General features: G+C 42.0%; 2 protein-coding genes across 6 annotated transcripts in view; one reads left to right on the top strand and one right to left on the bottom strand.

Moving 5' to 3' along the window:
* Positions 1–20,485, bottom strand: part of PCYT1B (phosphate cytidylyltransferase 1B, choline) — a 108,369-nt gene that overhangs the window by 73,614 nt on the left and 14,270 nt on the right. The window contains exon 1 of one of the 3 annotated variants that reach the window (XM_012448849.2): positions 9,409–9,624. The exons of 1 other annotated variant lie outside the window; for it this stretch is intronic. In XM_012448849.2, the coding sequence (XP_012304272.1) occupies positions 9,409–9,525 (117 nt within the window). In that variant the 5' untranslated portion in view covers positions 9,526–9,624. Of the gene's footprint in view, positions 1–9,408; positions 9,625–20,485 lie in introns of those variants that run through there. One more of the 3 variants, XM_012448852.3, reaches the window with a different exon arrangement.
* PDK3 (pyruvate dehydrogenase kinase 3) overlaps positions 1–20,485 on the top strand; it is a 217,004-nt gene that overhangs the window by 186,380 nt on the left and 10,139 nt on the right. The window contains exon 12 of one of the 3 annotated variants that reach the window (XM_064364438.1): positions 4,643–5,424. The exons of the other annotated variants lie outside the window; for them this stretch is intronic. Coding sequence (XP_064220508.1) covers positions 4,643–4,676 — 34 coding nt within the window. The 3' untranslated portion in view covers positions 4,677–5,424. Of the gene's footprint in view, positions 1–4,642; positions 5,425–20,485 lie in introns of those variants that run through there. 3 annotated transcript variants of the gene reach the window in all.

The following is a 20,485-nucleotide window of genomic DNA, read 5'->3' as shown; positions in this document are numbered from 1 at the left end:
CCCGACTTGCCCATGGAGAGAAAGGAGTGAGACCACTAGCCTCAAATCCCATATAGAACAATTACCTTATAACTAAACAATTTGGAGGCACAATAGAATTTATTATTATGTGACTGTGCCTACAGTCAATATTAGGTACACTAGAGATGAAACACAGAAGCCTGCATGTACCAGAAATGGGCTTTCAACATCATTTGGTTGGCAATAGGCTGTACACATCACGCATGATGTTTCTATTCACCTATTATTGTTGTTGTTATTTTTCTTAAATGACAGTTTAAATAACCCTCAGCATCCTTTTAGACTGATGTCAGGTTCAGCATGCATGAATTACTGAGTAGAAAACAAAAACACCAAGTCAAAGACTTTGGCGGGAGGGAGGAGATTATATGAAAATGAATTCTGCTCAATAGGCTAGCCTCGTGTGGCCCTGCACATTATTACACAGGCGCACACTACCAGGGCTCACTGCTTTATTTTCTAATCACTGTGTTTTCAAGTCTGCCTTCAAGATCATTGAGTACTAAACTGTCTCTTTATCCCCAAGCAAGGTCAGCTTCCCAGCCTCCCATACAACCTGGTTCACGCTGGGATAAAGAGGAAGGTAGGAATGTTAAAACAATAATGCTATGGTCTGAGGCCAGCAACGGGTAATCAGATCCTAGCAAGGTAGAGGCTGTTACCTGGGAGATTATTGGAAGAAAATAGGCCTAGCTTGCAATGACTTAGTTTGTTTCTACCTTCCTTGCTTTTTTCCTTTTCATTCTTCCCCCCGGTGAGCTGATGGAATAACTCTTTTTCTACATTTATTTCCCTAAGGGTCACTAAGAAGATTTGTGTGGGCACCAACTAAAGATGCAAGAGTTTTGGGACTATGGCCTGACCCGTTGCTGGACTTTAGCCCCAAGTAGCAAGCTTAGATGGATAGCATTGGTTAAGAAAGGCCCCTACAGTTTAATGCCATACTGCCATGCCTCAAAGAAGGCCCAATGTTTCAAACTTCTGTATTATGAAATAGATAAATTAGGAGGCTACTGTTCACATTAAGAAGAGATTCAATGCAGGTTTCTCTTAACAATGAAAAGAACATTCCATATATGATTTGGAATGTGTTCAACCTTCCTGAGGAAGCATCTGAAGAATAAATCAGAAGACAATGGAAGTGGTTTGTATAACGTCAACATCAAATTCCAAAGTGCTTGTAAACATTTGTTATTCATATTTAGCCAGTGTGTCTTACCATAAAATCATGCAACTGTTTTTACCCCAAATGTATAAAAGCAACAGGAGGTGAGGAATGGGGTAGTCCTGACTTTTGATAGAAGCATGAGCTCAAACAGAACATACTGCAGTAGACTAACTTCCAAGGCAATGAAAGCTAGAATCACAGTCTAAGGATCTATCCAACCCACTGTGGCTGACAGAATGCGGTCCAGAGAGGAAAGTGATTTGCTTAAGTGCACACAACAATTCAATGGCAAAACTGACACTGGAACAAGACTGTGGGCTCCGGCAGTTCAAGACCAGGCTTTAGCATATTTGTCTTACCAGCCCCCTGCCCTTTCACTATAGGCTAGTTCAGCTCTGCCTGGCCAGATCTAGATTTGGCTGGATGGGCATTGGTGTGGAGCCCCAAAGGCCACAAGGTTGCTCTCATCACCAACCCAGCCTTTCCACTCTCCCTATCCACAGCCTGGAGGACTCAGAAGAGGACATATCCTGGGGCTAGACCCAACTACCCAGGCTCTCCCAGAATTATACTTCTGCACCAGCCAGAAATAAGCCATCATGATTTTGCTTCTACCTTCATAAATGAAAAACAGAGGCTATCAGATAGAGAGGCCTTCAACTTTCAGTACCCTTCTTCTTATAACTTATTGTTACCCAAACCAAGCTTGCCAGTTTCCTTACCACCACAGTGGGAGAGGTGTCTTTTTTTCCTCCCTGAAGCCAATCCTTCCACTTGTGCACTGGAGCCCAAGCTGTCCAGCCTAAGAGACATTCCTTTCATCAGTTGTCCCCATCACCTTTACCCTTTTTCTCTCCCACCAGCTCTTTCCCATTTATATTTAGGCACCAGTTGCTACCATCTTAAAAGAATGAGCCAACCAAAAGATTTGACATCTTGGATGGATGAAAGGAATGAAAAATAAAAGGAAAGAAAAATGAAGGGAGGGAAGATGGAAGGAACAAAAGAAGGAAGGGGAAAAGCTAGTCTCTAGTAACCCTAAACCCTGATTTATCTACCTCTGGGTACTATACATTCTATGTGCCCCCTCTGTCAGTCAAGCTTCCACTTCCGTACCACCTAGAGGCTCCTCAATCTACTGCCATCTAGTCTCTGCTCCCACTTCACTGAAACATCACCAATGACCTCTTCTTTCTAAATCCAAAGGAAACTTTTCCTTTTTATCTCATTTGATCTCTCTACTGCATTTGGTTCTGTTGGAGATTCCCTCCATGAAACTTATCCTGCCTTTAGTCCCTTGATTTCCCAGCTATTTGAGAAATACCTCTCTGTCTTCTTTTCATGATCCTTCTTCTATTGGCTCTTTAAGTAGTCTTCCTTAGAGTTCCAACCTGGGAAGATTCTGGGATAAAGTACATTACCTTAACCAGATTTCATGTAGAGATAGATGAATAGAAGGAGGATTCTAATAGTTTTAATTACAACTCTTCTATTTTCCCCCTCTAAGAGACTGATAGGATGGCTCAGGGTCAGTTACTTTCTAAAATTAGCCTTGTAGTGGGATTACTCTGAGCACTCTTCCTAGGCAACCAATTCCATCCACTTCCTTCTCAGTCCAGAAACTGACTCAATTTCACTCTCATCCATTTCACTGCCCCAATTTCACTTCCATCTCCTCCAGGCTGTCTCCCAGATCTACATCTCCAGCTCAGAACTCTTTCCTGAGTTCCCCAACCAAACATGAACTAGACACCTCCAAGTGGAAGTCCCCATGGCACCTCAGACATAACTCCCACAAATTCTACTTCCCTGGTGCACCCATCTCAATGACGACACTCACTAGCTGGAGGCAGAAAACTGTGCCTTCCTTGATTTTTTTTTTTTTTTTGAGACAGAGTCTCGCTCTGTCACCCAGGCTGGAGTGCAGTGGCACGATCTTGGCTCACTGCAACCTCCACCTCCCGAATTCAAGTGATTCTCCTACCTCAGCCTCCCAAGTAGCTGGGATTATAGGAGCACACCACCATGCCCAGCTAATTTTTGTATTTTTAGTAGAAACAGGATCTCCTCATGTGGCCCAAGCTAGTCTCTAACTCCTGACCTCGAGTGATCCGCCTGCCGTGCCTCCCAAAGTGCTGGGATTACAGGCGTGAGCCACCATGCCTGGCCCCTTGATCTTTCATTGAAGTTACCCCACACTCAGACTTAGTTATCAAATCCTGGGATATTTACCTCTTTAGTATCTCCCATATCCATCTAGTTCTATCCTTTCCCACTGTCCTTCTGTAACTTCAAACTTATTAACTCTCATCTAGATTACTGCAACAGTCTCTTAACTGAAATAGAATAAGAGAATAGCACAGAAAGTATAAGAGCGTAAAACATGAAGTAAGGAAAAGTGATGCTCAGTTTTAGTTATGACTACATATATGTATATGTGGACTGTGCAACGTGAAAAGTGTTGATCCTTGCAGGGCCTCTGAACTGATCCTAACAGAGCTGGGCAGGTGTCTAAGCTTCCTCTAAAGCCACATGTAGCTAGAGCACTTGAAATTAGCTAGTCCAAATTGAGATATGTTGCAAACACAATATACATATTGGATTTCAGCCTTAGTATGAAGAAAATAATGTAAGATCTCAATAATTTTCATATTGCATGCTGACATAATATTTTGGATACATAAATAATTATTTCACGTTTTTTTAACTTTTTGAGATGGAGTCTCACTCTGTCACCAGGTTGGAGTGCAGTGGCACAATCTTGGCTACTGCAACCTCCGTCTCCCGGGTTAAAGCGATTCTCCTGCCTCAGCCTCCTGAGTAGCTGGGACTACAGGTGTGTGCCACCATGCCCTGCTAATTTTTTGTATTTTTAGTAGAAATGGGGTTTCACCATGTTGGCCAGGATGGTCTTGATCTCTTGACCTCGTGATCTGCCCACCTTGGCCTCCCAAAGTGCTGGGATCACAGGCGAAAGCCACCACACCCAGACACATTTTTTAACTTTTAAAACTGTGGCCACTTGAAAATTTTCAATTATACATGTGGCTCAAGCTGTGTTTCTACTGGGCAGAGCTGTTCTAGAGTTCTAGGCTAGTATGTGCCACCCACAATGGGGGTTTAAGATCTGCTCAAAATTAGATTGATCCTTTCCAAGTCCCAAAATATGTATTGGGTTGAGCAAGTGAAATCTTTTCTTCAAATGCAGGGACTTGTCTTAACTTGGGGATTGGGTTAACACAGTCCTCCCTGCTGAGAAGTACTTTTGCTCAATGGATAAAATACAGCTTCTAAGAAAGTCTAATATATTAAAATCAAACTTACAAAAAAGCTTTCTTAAGGGATTTCAGCATCCTGGCATACTTCCACAAACCAAACTACTACCTTCTATTAAATGGAAATGATCTTTAGGGGCAAGGGCTTTGGATTCACTTCTTTTATTTCTCTCCACAGCACCTGGTGCATTGCTGTGTCTGGAATTTCTTAACCACCTGGCTGACTGTGGATCCCATGGGTAGGGGATGGTACAGGTTGGTAAGGATTGGTAGGAGACTGAGTTTTCTCTCACTTCTCTTCCAAAGGTTTGCATTGCTAAATACTTTAAATCTTCCTCACTGCCTGATTGAGGACGTATACATGCACTCTTTTGATTTCTATATGCTGAATCACTAAAATACAACAAACTACCTATCATACTTGATTTAGGTTTATTTCTTCCATAAGGGTTTAGCATTTGGCAAATGGGGTTGGAGGGGTAGTGAGAGAACAAACTTAAAAGAATCGAAGAAACTAATTGATTGATTCCATGCTAAATACACCTGACTAGTATCAATTTGCAAGACATGGATGTTACATTTGGATGGAGACCAGCAGGAAGATATCTAATAATAACCTTGGGCAGAATTCCAGTTGACCACAATAAATGCCCAAGGAAGCTCATGTTTGTTTGTTTTCGCCAATATTGCACATTAAGAGTGTTTCACTTTTAAGATATATGCTGTTCTGAGTAGCCACTCAGAACAGATGGTAATATTAGCAAAGGAATAGATGGTAATATTAGCAAAGGAAGCCATTGATGTCTCTGGAAATCTGGTCATCTTTTTGAACACTAGCAGATGAGTGTCCTACCTCCAAACTGACATAATGCACCTTCTGCAAGACAGCAGTCTCTTGGCACTGCTTAGCTTTGAAGTAAAACCCGAAATGAACTCCTCCTGCTAACGTGGCATATTGAACCAGCCATTTTTTTTTTTTTTTTTTTTACTTCCAAGGCCTTCTCAGTTGATCCATAGTACATCCATCTTCATGGAAGTGACTATTGCAGGCTACAATTACAATTCCTCTGACAACAGAAGGCACCCCTAGAAGAACTTGACCAAGGTCATTAACCAAATCCTCAAACAGATAACTTTCAGGATGGCTGGGCCTTGTTAGAAAGGGCTTCTGGGGCACCTGCTGAACCCAGAGGATCTTTCTTGGCATAATCTGAGGGCTGGGAAGATATGAGGACACAGTTCTTGCTCAGAGGAGTCCTTGTATCTCAGGAGTTAGGTTTCCAAGAAGGGCTGTTACATCACACCACCCAAGGCCACTCAGTTTCTCATCTTGACAGTCAAGCTTATGAGTCACCTTGCATCATGTTTAATCAGGAAAATAGTAAAGAACTGAAAACAAGTCAAGAATCAAGAGTAAACATTGTAACAGTGAGTTACACAGAGTTCTCAGAAGCATCTCAAATCAGAGCACCATGGTAAAATGGTAAGGGTAGTAAGATTACGTTCCTAAAATATAGCCTCTATCATAAAACCTAGGTAATGTTTTTGATATTTCTTTTCTAATTTCTTTATCAGAGTTATTTCATTCTATTTAATCGTCTCCTTTCTTATATTTTCCTCTAATGAAGAATAAGGCAGGTAGAGAAACTAGAAGTATTCCTTTCAGAAAAACTTCCCCTTGAAACATGATTTAATCACATGTGCAATATTGTTATCAATTTGTTATTTACAGGGATCTAAAATATAGACTGCTTTAAAGTCCTGTTTACTCACTCACATATGCCAGCTCCTCACTTCATTTCAACAACTGGGAGCAGGAGCCTGCCCTCTGAAGGAGAATTCAGATGTGGAGCTTCAATCCTAAACAGGCCTCCTGCAAATATTTCATACACTTTCCATAGTTAGTTAAGCAACTCAGTAGCCACACTCTGTTGATTGCTGTGGTGTCAGTGACCCACATACAGTTTGGAGCTATATGTCTGGGTGCTGGGAGAAATGCAGAATTGATACAATTTGAAACATGAAGACATTAGCAAAGCTACAAGATCAACAGAAACTACTAAAAAACAGAGGAAAAAAATATTAATTTCATATTTTCACTTACTGCTCACTCTCTTAATCAACAAACTTTTTTATTAAGTAGTTAGCATGTGCCTTACTTATTAAAGTAAGATCATTAGCAAAGGAAAGTTAGGCTATGAAGTATAAATCCAAATTTAGAACATAAACCTACAGTGATCAAAGTTAGCTATTAAGAGAAAAAGCACTTTAAAAAATTTAGTAGTGGTTTATAAATTGGTTGCAAGCCCCTATTTAAACAGTGTCAAATTTCAGTAGCCCATGATAATGATGAACAACATGGAAAACTTTTTATCATAAATAAATCAAAGCAGGTGCTTCAACAGTTCAACTTCTGTATATCCCTGTCATACCTGTGCATGTGTATGATACACACACACACACACACACACAAAAAAAAAAAAAACCCAGAACCGGCAAAAAGATGGGAAAGGGAATGTATCTCACTTATGAATATATTATAGAAGAAAGATCTTTCACTTTTCAGGTGTAGAGCTCTGGGTTCAAATCCCACCTCTGCCCCCTTCAAAGCAGTATGACCCTTGGATAAGTCACTTACCCTCTCTGAACCTCAGTTTCCTTATTTCTAAATGGGTGGGAGGTGAGGGTATAGAGGACATCGCCAGCTTTGCGTGGTTCTTGTGAGTTACCACCTGGAATAAGCTGTCACAAATGAAAGTGGAAAGTAACTTGGCCAAGTGTGGTGGCTCACACTTATAATCCCAGCACTTTGGGAGGCCAAGGTAAACAAATCACCTGAGATCAGGAGTTTGAGACCAGCCTGGCCAACATGGCAAAACCCCATCTCTACTAAAAATACAAAAAAAAAAAAAAAAAATTAGCCAGGCATGGTGGTGCCCGCCTGTAATCCCAGCTACTCAGGAGGCTGAAGCAGGAGAATCACTCGAACCCAGGAGGTGGAGGTTGCAGTGAGCCGAGATCAGGCCACTGCACTCCAGTCTGGACGACAGAGGGAGACTCCCTCTTTAAAAAAAAGAAAGCAACTTGAACTTTCTTCCTTTCCTTAATTTTCTCTGCTGATCTCTCTCAGGCAGAAGCAACCAAGAAGCAGAATAGCTAAGAGGTAAAAATGGAAGGACAAATAGTAGACAAAAGAGATGGAAATGATGCACAAACTTGAGCTGGATGTCGCCTTGCTCTCCTCTGCCCTTTACCTCTGTCAGGAAGGTATGTGATGCAAATTTGGAGATTGTTCTTACTTTAAAAAATGTATTTTTGGGTAAGCATGGGCACAAAAAACCATAAATATATATATATATATAGGTCCAGTGCTGTGGCACAAGCCTATAATCCCAGCTACTTGGGAGGCTGAGGCAGGAAGATCACTTGAGTCCAGGAGTTCAAGTTTGAGGCCAGCCTAGACAACAGAGTGAGTCTCTTTCTCTCTGTATATATGTGTATACATGTATATGTGTATATGATGATCTTGTAATATGCTTTTAGTAGTCATTTTTCTTTATGCTAAACCATGAGTTGTTTAGTGACTCAAAGGAATCCCTTAGTAACAAACTTATTGGGATGGTTTGTATCTCATGAGAACATAGACACTACATTGTGTAGGTCATTCAGTAAGTGGGTAAAGTACTAGGGCACAGTTAGTATTAAACTGCCCTAAAAGAAAATATTTTTTAAAATAGAAGCATGGGGGGGAAAGCCCACAGTGCTCTAATGTAACTAACTTCCTCTGCATTTATGCTTTTCAGGAAGTTGTTCTAAGCCTGCCTTTGAACCCTTATTAACTCTTAATAAGAAATAAGAATTTTATGATGGGCTGGCCTTGTCATCTGTGAGCCCTAATTTTGCAGGTTCTCAGAAAATGCTATATAACAAAATCCTTTTTCAAAAAACTCTTCCCAGGGTCAAACTCCACAGCCAATCAAAATATTCCACCTTTTAACTTGTGGGAAATTGCTAAAGGAAAGGATAGCTTTAACTAGTGTGTCTTATGGATTGGGGGGCTCAAAGAGAGGTCTCCCCAAGTTCCACGAGACTTCATACCACAGAAAACCCACCACCCATTCGTGTTTTTGATTCCTTGAGGACACAAGCTGAGGTGGTTGGGAACGAAGTTTCACATCTACCTAGAAGATCATGACCAGTGGTAGAAAGACGACCAAATTTGGGAGAGCAGTTACGGTGCAGTTACGGAGGCAGAAGGACGCTCTCAGTACCCCGTTTCCACACTTTCATTCTTAAAGGCATGCAGCCCCTTTCTAAATAAATGTAGCGTCCCCAGGTTTCCAACACCTGAAGAGAAACCCTAACAGCACACTCTGGAAATGTTTTACAATTCATTTTAAATGCGTATTGTTTCCAACTACATCATTGAGGGACTCCTGTGTATTTATTTATTTAATTTGAACATTCTCAAACGGATGGGGAAGTTTTGCTTCCATGTCATTTCCATTTTTTCCCCCAAAATTGGCATTAGGCACCAAAATCAGTTGAGGAACGAATCATTCCTTAGCTAGAATTTAAAACTTAACAAGCGACTCGTCCCGAGCTTGGTGAAGAGAATACCATTTTAAAATTGCCCTGTAGGATTTTTTACCTTCAAACAAGAACACACCTAAAAGGAAAAAGGCCCCCCCTCGCAAAGCACAAAAACACAGCATCTCCCAAGCAGCCCGTTTCCTACCCAGCCAATACAATAATGCTTTGTAAGCTGAGAGCAGCGCCCGGTATAGAAGCTAAGTATAAACAGCTGAGAAGGATTAGGCGGTAGCGCTCTTCTCATTTACATGAAAATCCTCTAAGCATCGTTTTCCTCGCTGGCTGCGGGCGCATAAGGAACTCTTTTATGCCATAGCCACGCATACATTTCCATCCTTTGTCTTTACTTACCAGTCGAGGCTGTGGGCATGTGTGCTCTATTTCCTCCATGGTTTCTGAGGGAGGCTCATTGGAAAGGGATTTTGGGATACCTGTTTCTGACTCAGCATCAGTGGTAACTACTGGCATGGCCAGTGAATGCTCCCTCTAGCTCTACACCCTTAAAGAGTCTCCTCCCAGGCAGAGAATGTTTTCTTTGTCACGTATTTTTCTCCCCTCCCTCCCACGTATCCCCCCCGCATTCTTCTCCTCTTCTTGCTGTCTTCCCTGGGGGAAGTAAAGAGGTTACCCCCCCGCCCCTTTCTCTCTCTCTCTCTCTCTCTCTCAGAAGCCAAGAGGCAAGGCCTCAGTTTATCACTATAACAACCAGACGACACTGAAGCGGCTGGTGCGGGATACAGTATCTCATTTGCATAGAGCGCGCTGGTTGGCTACTGTCATCATAGTACCACTCCGCCGGGAAGCGGCCGGGCCCCATTGGCTGTCCGCTGTACCCACGGGCCCGAACTTACTGCTTTTGTTTCTTCTGTTTAATTCAGTTGCAAAGGTCTCCGTCCTCTCCGGGCACGGGACCCGGGCTGCGCCACCCAGATAACGTAAAACCGCTTCCTGAGGGGCCCAGGGCGCCTTGAGAAACAACATAGCAGACCTCCACTAATAAATGACAATGTCCCTGGCATGAGCGAGCGCGTGATGTACCGTAGTCAGGATATTTGCCAAATAGAAGTCACCCTGAAGACAAAGCCACTTTTGAGCCTAAATTCACTGTGCCAATTGCCAGTGGGGGGCCCCTCCGGACATTCACTATGGGCACCTGAGTGTTTACCCCGTAGACTTCATGCAACGTGAACCCTGGCAGATCCCCTGTGGCCTGGTGTAGCCCTGCAGCCCTCCCCTGGGGCTGCCCTAGGGGGAACTTTGAAGGAGGCAGATGGTCTTTAAAAGCCTACTCCTGGCTGCTCTTCCCAGTTGCTTCCTCTGTCAGCCACTCTTCCCCCTCCCCAGCTATTCAAAGTTTCCTCAGGAAGTCTTGCTGTTGTGTACCTTTCAATACAATACACTGTTCCGTGCACTGGTCTATTACCCCTTGGCTCCCACTTTACCAGTCGTAGGTCCCATTTCTGAAGTACCCTGCTCTCAGCCAAATGCTCATGGCAATCAGAGATGGAATGTTAACGATCAGGTGCTTTAATGTCTACATTATCTAGGGACATTCACATTTTAAGAGGAGCATTCTGAAGACACACACCCAAAGAACATATCAAGGTATTCGTTGTGAATTGTCGCTTTTAATATTAATAAAAAATCATGACAATCTCTGGCATTTATTAAGCACAAGCAGTGCTAAGTACTTTACCTAGTCCTTGTTTAATCTTTGTAACAACCCAGAGAGGTGGATCCTGTTGTTATCCCCATTTTACAGGTATTCACATTCGCAAAGCTCTAAAATAATGCAGCTGGGATTTGAAGGATTTTTTTTTTTTTTTTGCGAGGGGCGGGTGCGTAGGGAGCAGGGATGCAGCAGTTATAGTAAGAAAAGGATCTAGGCAGGAGTCCTCTTAGGACAAGTCCCTGGGCTTCTATGTCTTTCATTTTTATCTATAGCAGTGGTTTCATCCAGACCACTATTTCAGTAGTGGTCTGAGACCAGCAGCACCAACATCAGCATCACCAGGGAACTTGTTAGAAATGCAAATTATTGGCCCCCTGCCAGACCCTAGACCTGATTCAGTAAATCTGGGGTGGGGTCAGAATTTGCTTTTCTAACAAGTTTCTGGGTGATGTGAATGCTGCGGGCCTGAGAACCATGCTTTGAGAATCAGTAGCCCAAAGGATGGGGTAAAAATACCAGCAAATGAGATATTGTGGGAAGTAGAAAAGTTACTCTTCAAAGTTTCCTTTCTTGTTAAAAAACAAATTTGCTAATAAGTCTTTGTTAAGTCCTATCCTATGTAGCTGTTAGACATGCCATGCTTACAGGCACATAGTATATGCTATGTCCTTGTACTTTAACCAAGATGTCTGTGCTGGACGTGCTCACAGGCATGTCCCAGCTTGCAGCCTATTCCCCTTACCTGTTTAAAAATGTTTTAAGTTATTAGCCAATCAGGTTTTAGTTTAAATTGTGAGGTCTGGCTCCAACCAACGGAGATCAGACGCAGCAGTAAGGACAACCCCAAATGCATAACAGATAAATATGTCTGCTTTTCCTTTGTTCATTGTACTCTCATGGCAAGATGGCTAGCGAGGGTACCCTTCCTGCAGTGCAGGAAGTACAAATTGCCTTGCTGAGAGATCTTTTGTCTCAGTGCTAATTTTTCTTTGCAGCACCAAGCATCTGTTTCCAAAAGATATCATGTCAATGTACTTTGTGAATTAAGATGTGCCATGCTAATGTAAGGGGACATTATTTTTATTACTCCTCAATAAGCAAAGATGGCTAGCCCTAAAAGAAGAAGAAAGTGGATTCTGTAGCAGTGAATTACAGTTTGACAGTTTTTGATCCTGGCCCTTTAAGTCAAAATAACATCACTTGAGAGTATTATGACCTATACAGGACAGAACTCCAGTGACATGAGAATTCCAGTGATGCTTGGGTCATCTAAAAGGGGCCAGTTGCTTCCTATTCTGTCTGCGCTCCTGGAAGCACAAAACACCTCCAGCTGCAGGTTCAGCTCTACCAGCTCATCGCCTGGAAGAGCCAAACCCTATGTTACATTTAGGAGCCCCTTTCCTACCTGTACTGGGTGATGTGCAAGTGACATAGTTATTCTAATCTCAATATATGTATTTTTGCCTTAGAGCAGTGGTTCTCAAAGTGTGCTTCTCCAAGAAGTAGCACCAGTAGCCCTGGTCACTTATCAGAAATTCTGGATCCCCACCCCAGACCTACTGAATCAGAAACTGAGGTGGTGGAGCCCAGGAATCCGTGCTTTAACAAAGCATTCTGACCCATGCTAAAGTTTACAAACCACTGCCTTGAAGAGTCATTGTTCACATTGGAAAGCACCTAACCCTGCTGTATTCTGGGCCACTGAACTGCTCCTTGGCTCCTCACTGGTCATTGGTCATCTAATTCTCTCTCCAGAATGAGAGGTTCACCTGTTCACCTGCCCATTTCAGAGTTCTGATGTCTTGCTGGGTCCTTGTGAACTCCTGTCCAAGAGCCTAGACCATCCCCTTAGACTCTCAATATTTTCTGCCTCCCTTCCTCACCTTTCTCCCCTCCTAATCCTCCCTGTCCCATTGAACCAAGATGCTGCCTCTGCCTAGGATATCTTCATTGTGTTACCCACATCAAACCCTGAGCTTTCAGTGCCACTTTGTGCTAAGTCCAAGTCACACCTGACATTTATTCATCCCAAGTTCTTAAACTTTGCAATTTAGACTTCTGTCTAAGTACCCTGAGGGTCAGCTCTATAACTAATTCCATTCTCACTAATCCTACTCCAGCCTAGTCCTGGCTTCCTCCTGCTCCTCTCTCCATAGTCCTGTGATTGAATCTCAGCGTGTCTTGTAGTTTCAATGGCAGAAACAGACTCTTTCAGACACCACTCTTAGAGGAGTCCTTATCAGATCCACCTACTTTGGAGACCAGTCCTGGCAGCTGCTGCAACCTACTCCGAGAATTCTTGATAATACTTGAATGGGTTATTTTAACTTGGGGGCATTGTAATGCTATCAAGACATTTAGCTAAGAATGATCAGTTAATTCCACACTACAGAGCTAAATATTCCATAAGGGTTATGAAGGGGATGACTATGAAGGGTTAGCAGGAGAGAGCTTATTGGGGTAATGGAATTATTATGTAGCTCTTTTTTTCCATTTCCTTTTTTTTTTTTTTTTTTTAGAGATGGGATCTTACTCAGTTTCCCAGGCTGGAGTGCAGTGATGCAACTGCAATCTCAGCTCACTGCAACCTCTGCCTCCCATGCTCAAGCGATCCTCCCACCTGACCCTCCCAAGTCTCTGGGACCACAGGTGTGCGCTACCACACCTGTCTAATCTTTTTGTATTTTTGATAGAGACAGCATTTCACTGTGTTGTCCAGGCTGGTCTGGAACTCCTGGCCTCAAGTGATTTACCTGCCTCGACCTCCCAAAGTGCTAAGATTACAGGCATGAGCCACCGTGGCTGACCAAGAATCTTTATGTATCTTGATTATGGTAATGATTACACAAAATCTATGCATGTGTTAACTTCATTAAAAATTCCATAGACAATATTTGTCAGCATATGCTAACACCCTTTAGAATATTCATACACTTTGACCTAGGACTTCCACTTGGTATTTATCCCAAAAGAAATAGAGAAGCACACAAGTAATTATATACGAAGATGCTTAATGCAGAATTATTTATGAAAGGCAAAAAAGATACAACTTACGGCAATAGTAGGAATGGTTAAAATAAAAATAAAATAAGTCCATATAATATAGTACTGTACACTCACTAAGAGTCATGTTTTTGAAAAAATTCTAATGTTTTGGGCACATGTTAGCATAATAGTGTTAGAAAAGTAGACTACAGAGTGTGATTCCAAAAACATAAGCCCAATTATGTGATATGTACATGCACAGTAAAAAGCATTGGAAGGAAATATATCAAGATGCTAAAAGTGAAATCTTTAAACTGTGGGGTGATGGAAGAGTTTTGTTTTACTTAAAAAATATTTTCTGTCTATAACAAATATTCAAAAATGTGCATATGTTACTCTTTTTTGAGACAGAGTCTCACTCTCTTGCCTAGGCTGGAATGCAGTGGCGTGATCACAGCAGCCTCAACCTCCCAGGCTCAGGTGATCCTCCCACCTCAACCCTCCGAGTAGCTGGGACTACAGGATGCACAACCATGCCTGGCTAATTTTTTGTAGAGATGGTGTTTCTCCATGTTGCCCAGGCTGGTCTCGAACTCCTGAGCTCAAGCAATCCACCTGTCTCAGCCTCCCAAAGTGCTGAGATTACAGGCATGAGGCACCGCACCAACCTTATATTAGTCTTATAATTAGAAAAAAAACAACGAACATTACTCTCCTCCCCAAAGGCATCAAGGGCTGGGTATTAGGGTTGGGATGAGACAGGAGTGGTTAGCTCATGAGCAAATAGAAAGATGCACAGATCTCAGTGAGAGGAAACAAGAAAGTTGAAACTGAGGAACAAAGCTGGAGCAGAGTCCTAAAGTCCCATCTCCAGTTAGCAGAGGTAGAGGAAATGTGTTGGAAGCAGGCTGTTCAGAAAAATCCCAGGGATTGTTTAGGGACAGGGCTCCTGAGTCCTGTGACCTCTACAAGAAAGGCATGCCTTCTATGAGAACTTGCCAGATCAGCGCTGTCCCTAACAAGCACTATCCTGATTATTTCTACCGTGTATTGAGTACCTCTTATGTCTTTAGCACTATGCTAGGTATTAGGTTGGTGCAAAAGTAATTGCAGTTTTTACCATTAAAAGCAATGACAGGCCAGGAGTGGTAACTCATGCCTGTAATCCCAGCACTTTGGGAGGCTGAGGTGGGCAGATCACCTGACGTCAGGAGTTCGACACCAGCCTGGCCAGCATGGCGAAACCTCGTCTCTCCTAAAAATACAAAATTTAGCCGGGCGCATTGTTGGGCACCTGTAATCCCAGCTACTAGGGAGGCTGAGGCAGAAGAATTGCTTGAACCCAAGAGGCAGAGGTTGCAGTGAGCAGGGACCATACCATTGCACTCCATCCTGTGCGACAAGAGCAAAACTCCATCTCAAAAAAAAAAAAAGTAACGACAAAACCACAATTATTTTTGCGCCAACCTAATGCTTATCATACCCTAACCATAGCCCTGACAACACCCAATCAGATAGGTATAGTTGCTCCACTTTGCAGATGAGGAAGCCAAGCCATAGAGACCTTAACTTCAGCTTGGAAGACACCTACAAATGACATCTACCTTCTTACAAGCGGTCCTCACATCATCATCAAATTGTTGAAAACATTATTTTCAGCCGGGCATGGTGGTTCATGCCTGTAATCCCAGCACTTTGGGAGGCTGAGGCGGGCAGATCACTTGAGGTCAAGAATTCAAGACCAGCCTGGCCAACATGGTGAAACCCTGTCTCTACTAAAAATACAAAAATTAGCCGGGCATGGTGGCCCACATCTGTAATCCCAGCTACTCGGGAGGCTGGGGCAGGAGAATCGCTTGAACCTGGGAGGCAGAGGTTGCAGTGAGCTGACATTGCACCATTGCACTCCAGCCTGGCCAACAGAGTGAGACCCTGTCTCAAAAAAAAAAAAAAAAGAAAGAAAGAAAGAAAGAAATTTATTATGAAGAACGAAGGGAGATGGAAAACAGAGTAAAGTTGACAGAAGAATTTAAGATTTCCCAGAAAGCATTATTGCCTCCTATGGAATTTTGCTAATTCTATGTTTCTGTTTTGAACCACTTTCCCAGTTGTCCACATGTGGCTTAAGATGTAGGCCTAATAGTCCAGGAAAAGACTCTACCATACTAAGTAATGAAATCCACACACAAATCCTTTCCACCCATTCCAGGAAAATTATAATAGTAAAAGTATTTTGCAGTAGAAAGCGTTTCACCCCTCCCTTGGTGCTTTTACACATTGACTTATAATAGCACTCTGAGACTGACAGGTTTTAATGACGAAAAGTTTCAAATGAATGAACAAATTCAGAGCAATTAAGTGATTTGACCTTGGTCACATAGTAAGTGGTAGAAGTATCACTTGAATCCAGGTCTCTTAAATCAAAATTTGATACTTTTCCAGCAAACTACCCTGCCTCATTGTGTGATACACAGTAGTTAGATTTGCTTTATTAACAAGCTTGCTGAGCTAACTCATGCAGATCTCATTATCAAATATAACCCCTTAACCCCTTTTCTATTGAATTCATGTACATGAAGTACTCTCCACTTTTATTCATTCGGTTCATTTCATATTTGTGCAACTGTGGATCTGGACTCATTGTAGGTGCCTGAATTTACTCACGACAAGAAAAATTAACATAGTTGTGGCCGAGTGCAGTGGCTCACGCCTGTAATCCCAGCACTTTGGGAGGCTGAGGTGGGTGGATTACCTGAGGTCAGGAGTTCGAACCAGCCTGACCAACATGGTGAAATCCCATCTCTACTAAAAAAAATACAAAAACTAGTCGGGCATGGTGGCAGATACCTGTAATCCCAGCTACTCGGGATGCTGAGGCAGGAGAATCGCTTGAACCTGGGAGGCGCAGTTTGCAGTTAGCCAAGAGCGTGCCACCGCACTCCAGCCTGGGTGACAGAGTAAGACCCTGTCTCAAAAACAAAACAAAACACAGTTACATTGCCAGGCTAACCAGTGGGCCAAGAGCATGGCTGATACAAGTGTATGACCTATAAAAGCCACTGGGGGGTGGGCCAAGGCAGGCGGATCACCTGAGGCCAGGCGTTCAAGACCAGCCTGGCCAACATGGTGAAACCCCATCTCTACTAAAAATAAAAAATAAAAAATTAGCCAGGAGTGGTGGCGGGCACCTGTAATCCCAGCTACTTGGGATGCTGAGGCAGGAGAATTGCTTGAACCAGGGAGGTGGAGGCTGTAGTGAGCCAAGATTGCGCCATTGCACTCTACTCTGGGCAACAAGAGCAAAACTCTGTCTCAAAAAAAAAAAACAAGCCATTAGGGGAAAAAAATAATGGTGACAACATGAAAATAGGGCTTCAAAATCTATTTTTGTGATGGGGGCGGTGAGAATCAAGAAGATAAAATGAAAGTGCTTATTGATTTTCTTGGTTTTCTAATTTCTATAATAACCAAAAAAGAATTGACTTTTACTCATCCATGTGACCAAAATTTGAATGTAAGTACAGTTTTCTGGAGCTAGGGAGAAACTGCACAGACCCAAGATGACAAACCTACCACATACATGAAAATACAGCTAACAAAATGTTATTTTACATCTTACATTTAAAAGAAATATATATTTGCAATTGGTTGGGGAGATGAGCAGTAAGGAGTTCCAATATTCTATTTTTCTTTTTACTTTTTTTTTTTTTTTGAGACAGAGTCTTGCATTGTCTCCCAGGCTGGAGTGCAGTGGCACCATCTAGGCTCACTGCAACCTCTGCATCCCAGTTCAAGCAGTTCTCCTGCCTCAGCCTCCCGAGTCTGGGATTACAGGCATGCGCCACCACACCTGGCTAATTTTTCTATTTTTACTAGAGACGGAGGTTTCACCATGTTGTCTATGCTGGTCTCGAACTCCTGACCTCAGGTGATCTGCCCGCCTTGGCCTCCCAAAATGCTGGGATTACAGGCGTGAGCCACTGCACCCAGCCCAGCTCCAATATTCTTAGCACTCAAGGACACCAGTCATTGCACCTGTGTTTGAGAAGGTCTTAAAAGAGATATTTTTTAAATCAAAACAAGATGTATTTATTTAAACACTGATGATAAAATCAGTTGTAAATATGATATATTTTGTTTTGCTGTAGCAAAACAAATATGATGGCAGGGTTTTTTGCATAAATTAAAGTTGCCCTTAGCTGGAATAAATCATTCTTATTGACATTAGCAGCTGTGTAGTCAGTAAAGAATGATTGTTGCTATTACTTGGTGGTATTTATAAACACTTTTATTTTCTAAGTGCTTTACAATCACTTATTGTCTAATTAATATCTAATCATCTGTTTACAAGTAATAATCACACATGTAGCGCAGTTTAATCAAAACTCCACATACAGCCGCCATCATACTCAAGAGTGCCGTGTAAATTTTGGTCCATTCTTTATGGGGTTTGAGTCCAGACATGAAACTGAAACAGATAACACATCAGAAAAAAAAATGGATAAAGATTCCTCACTTGTAGTTGAGCATAAATTGGATTCACAACTTTTGCATGCCAAATATATTATCTGAATGTCAGTGAATGAGTAAGACCATAGGTAATTTTCAACACTTAAGGGCTCAATTGCATACACATATAAAATTGTAATTTATTTAACCCACAAAATTGGATGATAGTTTATGATAAATGTACAAGGCCAGGCGCTGACTTAACATTGAAACTCTTAGTCACAATCACTGTTTCAGTCATTTTGAAAAAGCAAATGTAGCAAAGGTGGCTCAGGGACCTTCGAGGTTAATAATCTAACCAGGTTCAAGTCTACACCAAGCTACGCCCAGTATGAACACCTGCCAGTCTTAATTAGCCAACATAAGTGGATGTACTGCTGTCTTCCTTCAGTCTCCCCAAGTGTTATTCTATAAGCAATTACGGAAACCAGGAAAGGATTTTTTTAAGCAGGTGAATGATGTGCATATTAATCCAATTTTTTTCCTTCTAAGATGAATTTTCTTATAGGTAGAATTGCTGAGTCAGAGTATTTACGTTTTTAAAGCTTTTGATACATGGTTTTTTGACACTGTTATCAAATTATCCTCCAGCATGGTTGACCATATGTATACTTCTTTGTATACTCCTAAAGAGTTGTCTTTCTTGATTATTGGTCCACCATAACCAAATTTCCTCCTTGCTGTCCTACCAGACAGTTTCCCAGTACTGCAGCGAGTACTGCAGGGTCCTCAGGATTGTGCCTGGGGCCTTCTGCATGTGATACAAATGAGCTTGATTGGCAAGTGAGTCATCAGGACCATCTGATGCCAGGAGGGATACATTCATTCACAAGTAAACTATTATTACAATCCTCAGACTTTATACTAATAGATTTTGAATGACATGGTCTCCAAAGTGATTCTTTGTCTTGCAAAATCTGCACTCAGAGTCTTTGGTTGCTCAAAGAGAGATTCGGTTTAATCTTCTGTGTGTTTTCTGTGGCTGCTGTAACAATGTACCAGAAATTTGGTGGCTTAAAATAACACAAAGATATTATCTTAAAGTTCTGGACCAGGGTCAGAAGTCTGAACTGGATCTCAGTGGGCTAAAATCAATGTACCGGCAGGACTGCATTTCTTCTGGAGGCTCTAGAGGAAATAGTTTCATTGCCTTTTTTTTTTTTTTTTTAGCTCCTAGAAGCTGCATGCATTCCTTGGCTCCTAGCCTGCTTTCTCGTATCTTCAAAGACAGCAATTGCATCACTCCAGCCTCTGTTTCACTGGTCACATATTCTCTAAGTCTCCTGCCTCCCTCTTTCACTTCAAAAGACTCTTGTAATGACATTGAGTTCCTTTGGATAATCCAGGATAATCTCTCCCATCTCAAGACCTTTAACTTAATCACATCTATAAAGTCTCTTTTGCCATCTAAGGTAACATATTCACAGGTTCTGGAAATTACAACATAGACATCTTTGGGAGGTCCTTGTTCTTCGTATCACATTTTCCTTAGCATGAGCTGGGCCTGCTATCTCATCTCCAGATATTCAGGAAATACGGCTGACAAAATGTCATTCATTTGCATACAATTGCTGACATTGTCTGCAATTTTAATACTTAGTAACTTATGACATCCTTCTCTGTATCAGAAACAGGCATTCTGTCCAGTTTGCATATAACCCTGGGGCTTAGAGACATTAAATAATTTGCCCAAGGTCACAGAACTGGTCAGTGGCAGAAGAGAGTTTGACATTCCAGACCGTAGGACCTGAAAGCGCCCACTCATTGCATGCTGCCTCAGTATCTCAACATTTTTTATTCTCTGCTCATTCTGCTCTCTTTGGATAGCCTTCATGTTGAAAGCTTTTCATTTCGTTTGTTTGACATTTAATGATACAAGCTAGCTAGAGAAAAGCTTTTTATTAAGGCCTTATAAATATCATATTTGACTCATTAAGTGCCAGTGCAGGATGTCATCACAAAACACACATTGAAGATAATGTCTCCCCATCCTCTAATAAATCTTCCTAAAAGTGGCATCAGATAGGTTCTTCCTATGCAATACGAGCAGAAGTCGCCTCATCAGGTTTTCTTCTCTGTGGGCGATGTGTAAATCTCTGAATAACAGGTAGTGCTGGTGAGAAATGATCTTTCCAAAAGCCCACAAGTATACAAATATCCTGTTCTTGAGAAAAGAGTGTCTAACTCTTTAGGAGTGTCTTAGTCTGTTTTATGCTGCTATAACAGACTACCACAGAGTGGGTAATTTATAATGATGAGAAT

The sequence above is a fragment of the Aotus nancymaae genome, unplaced genomic scaffold (genome assembly GCF_030222135.1).
Source record: "Aotus nancymaae isolate 86718 unplaced genomic scaffold, 86718_ANA_hifiasm-v0.15.2.pri h1tg000058l, whole genome shotgun sequence".
NCBI classification, from domain to species: domain Eukaryota; kingdom Metazoa; phylum Chordata; class Mammalia; order Primates; family Aotidae; genus Aotus; species Aotus nancymaae.
The sequence above is the reverse complement of the archived record's forward strand: the minus strand, read 5'-3'. Positions and strand labels throughout refer to the sequence as shown.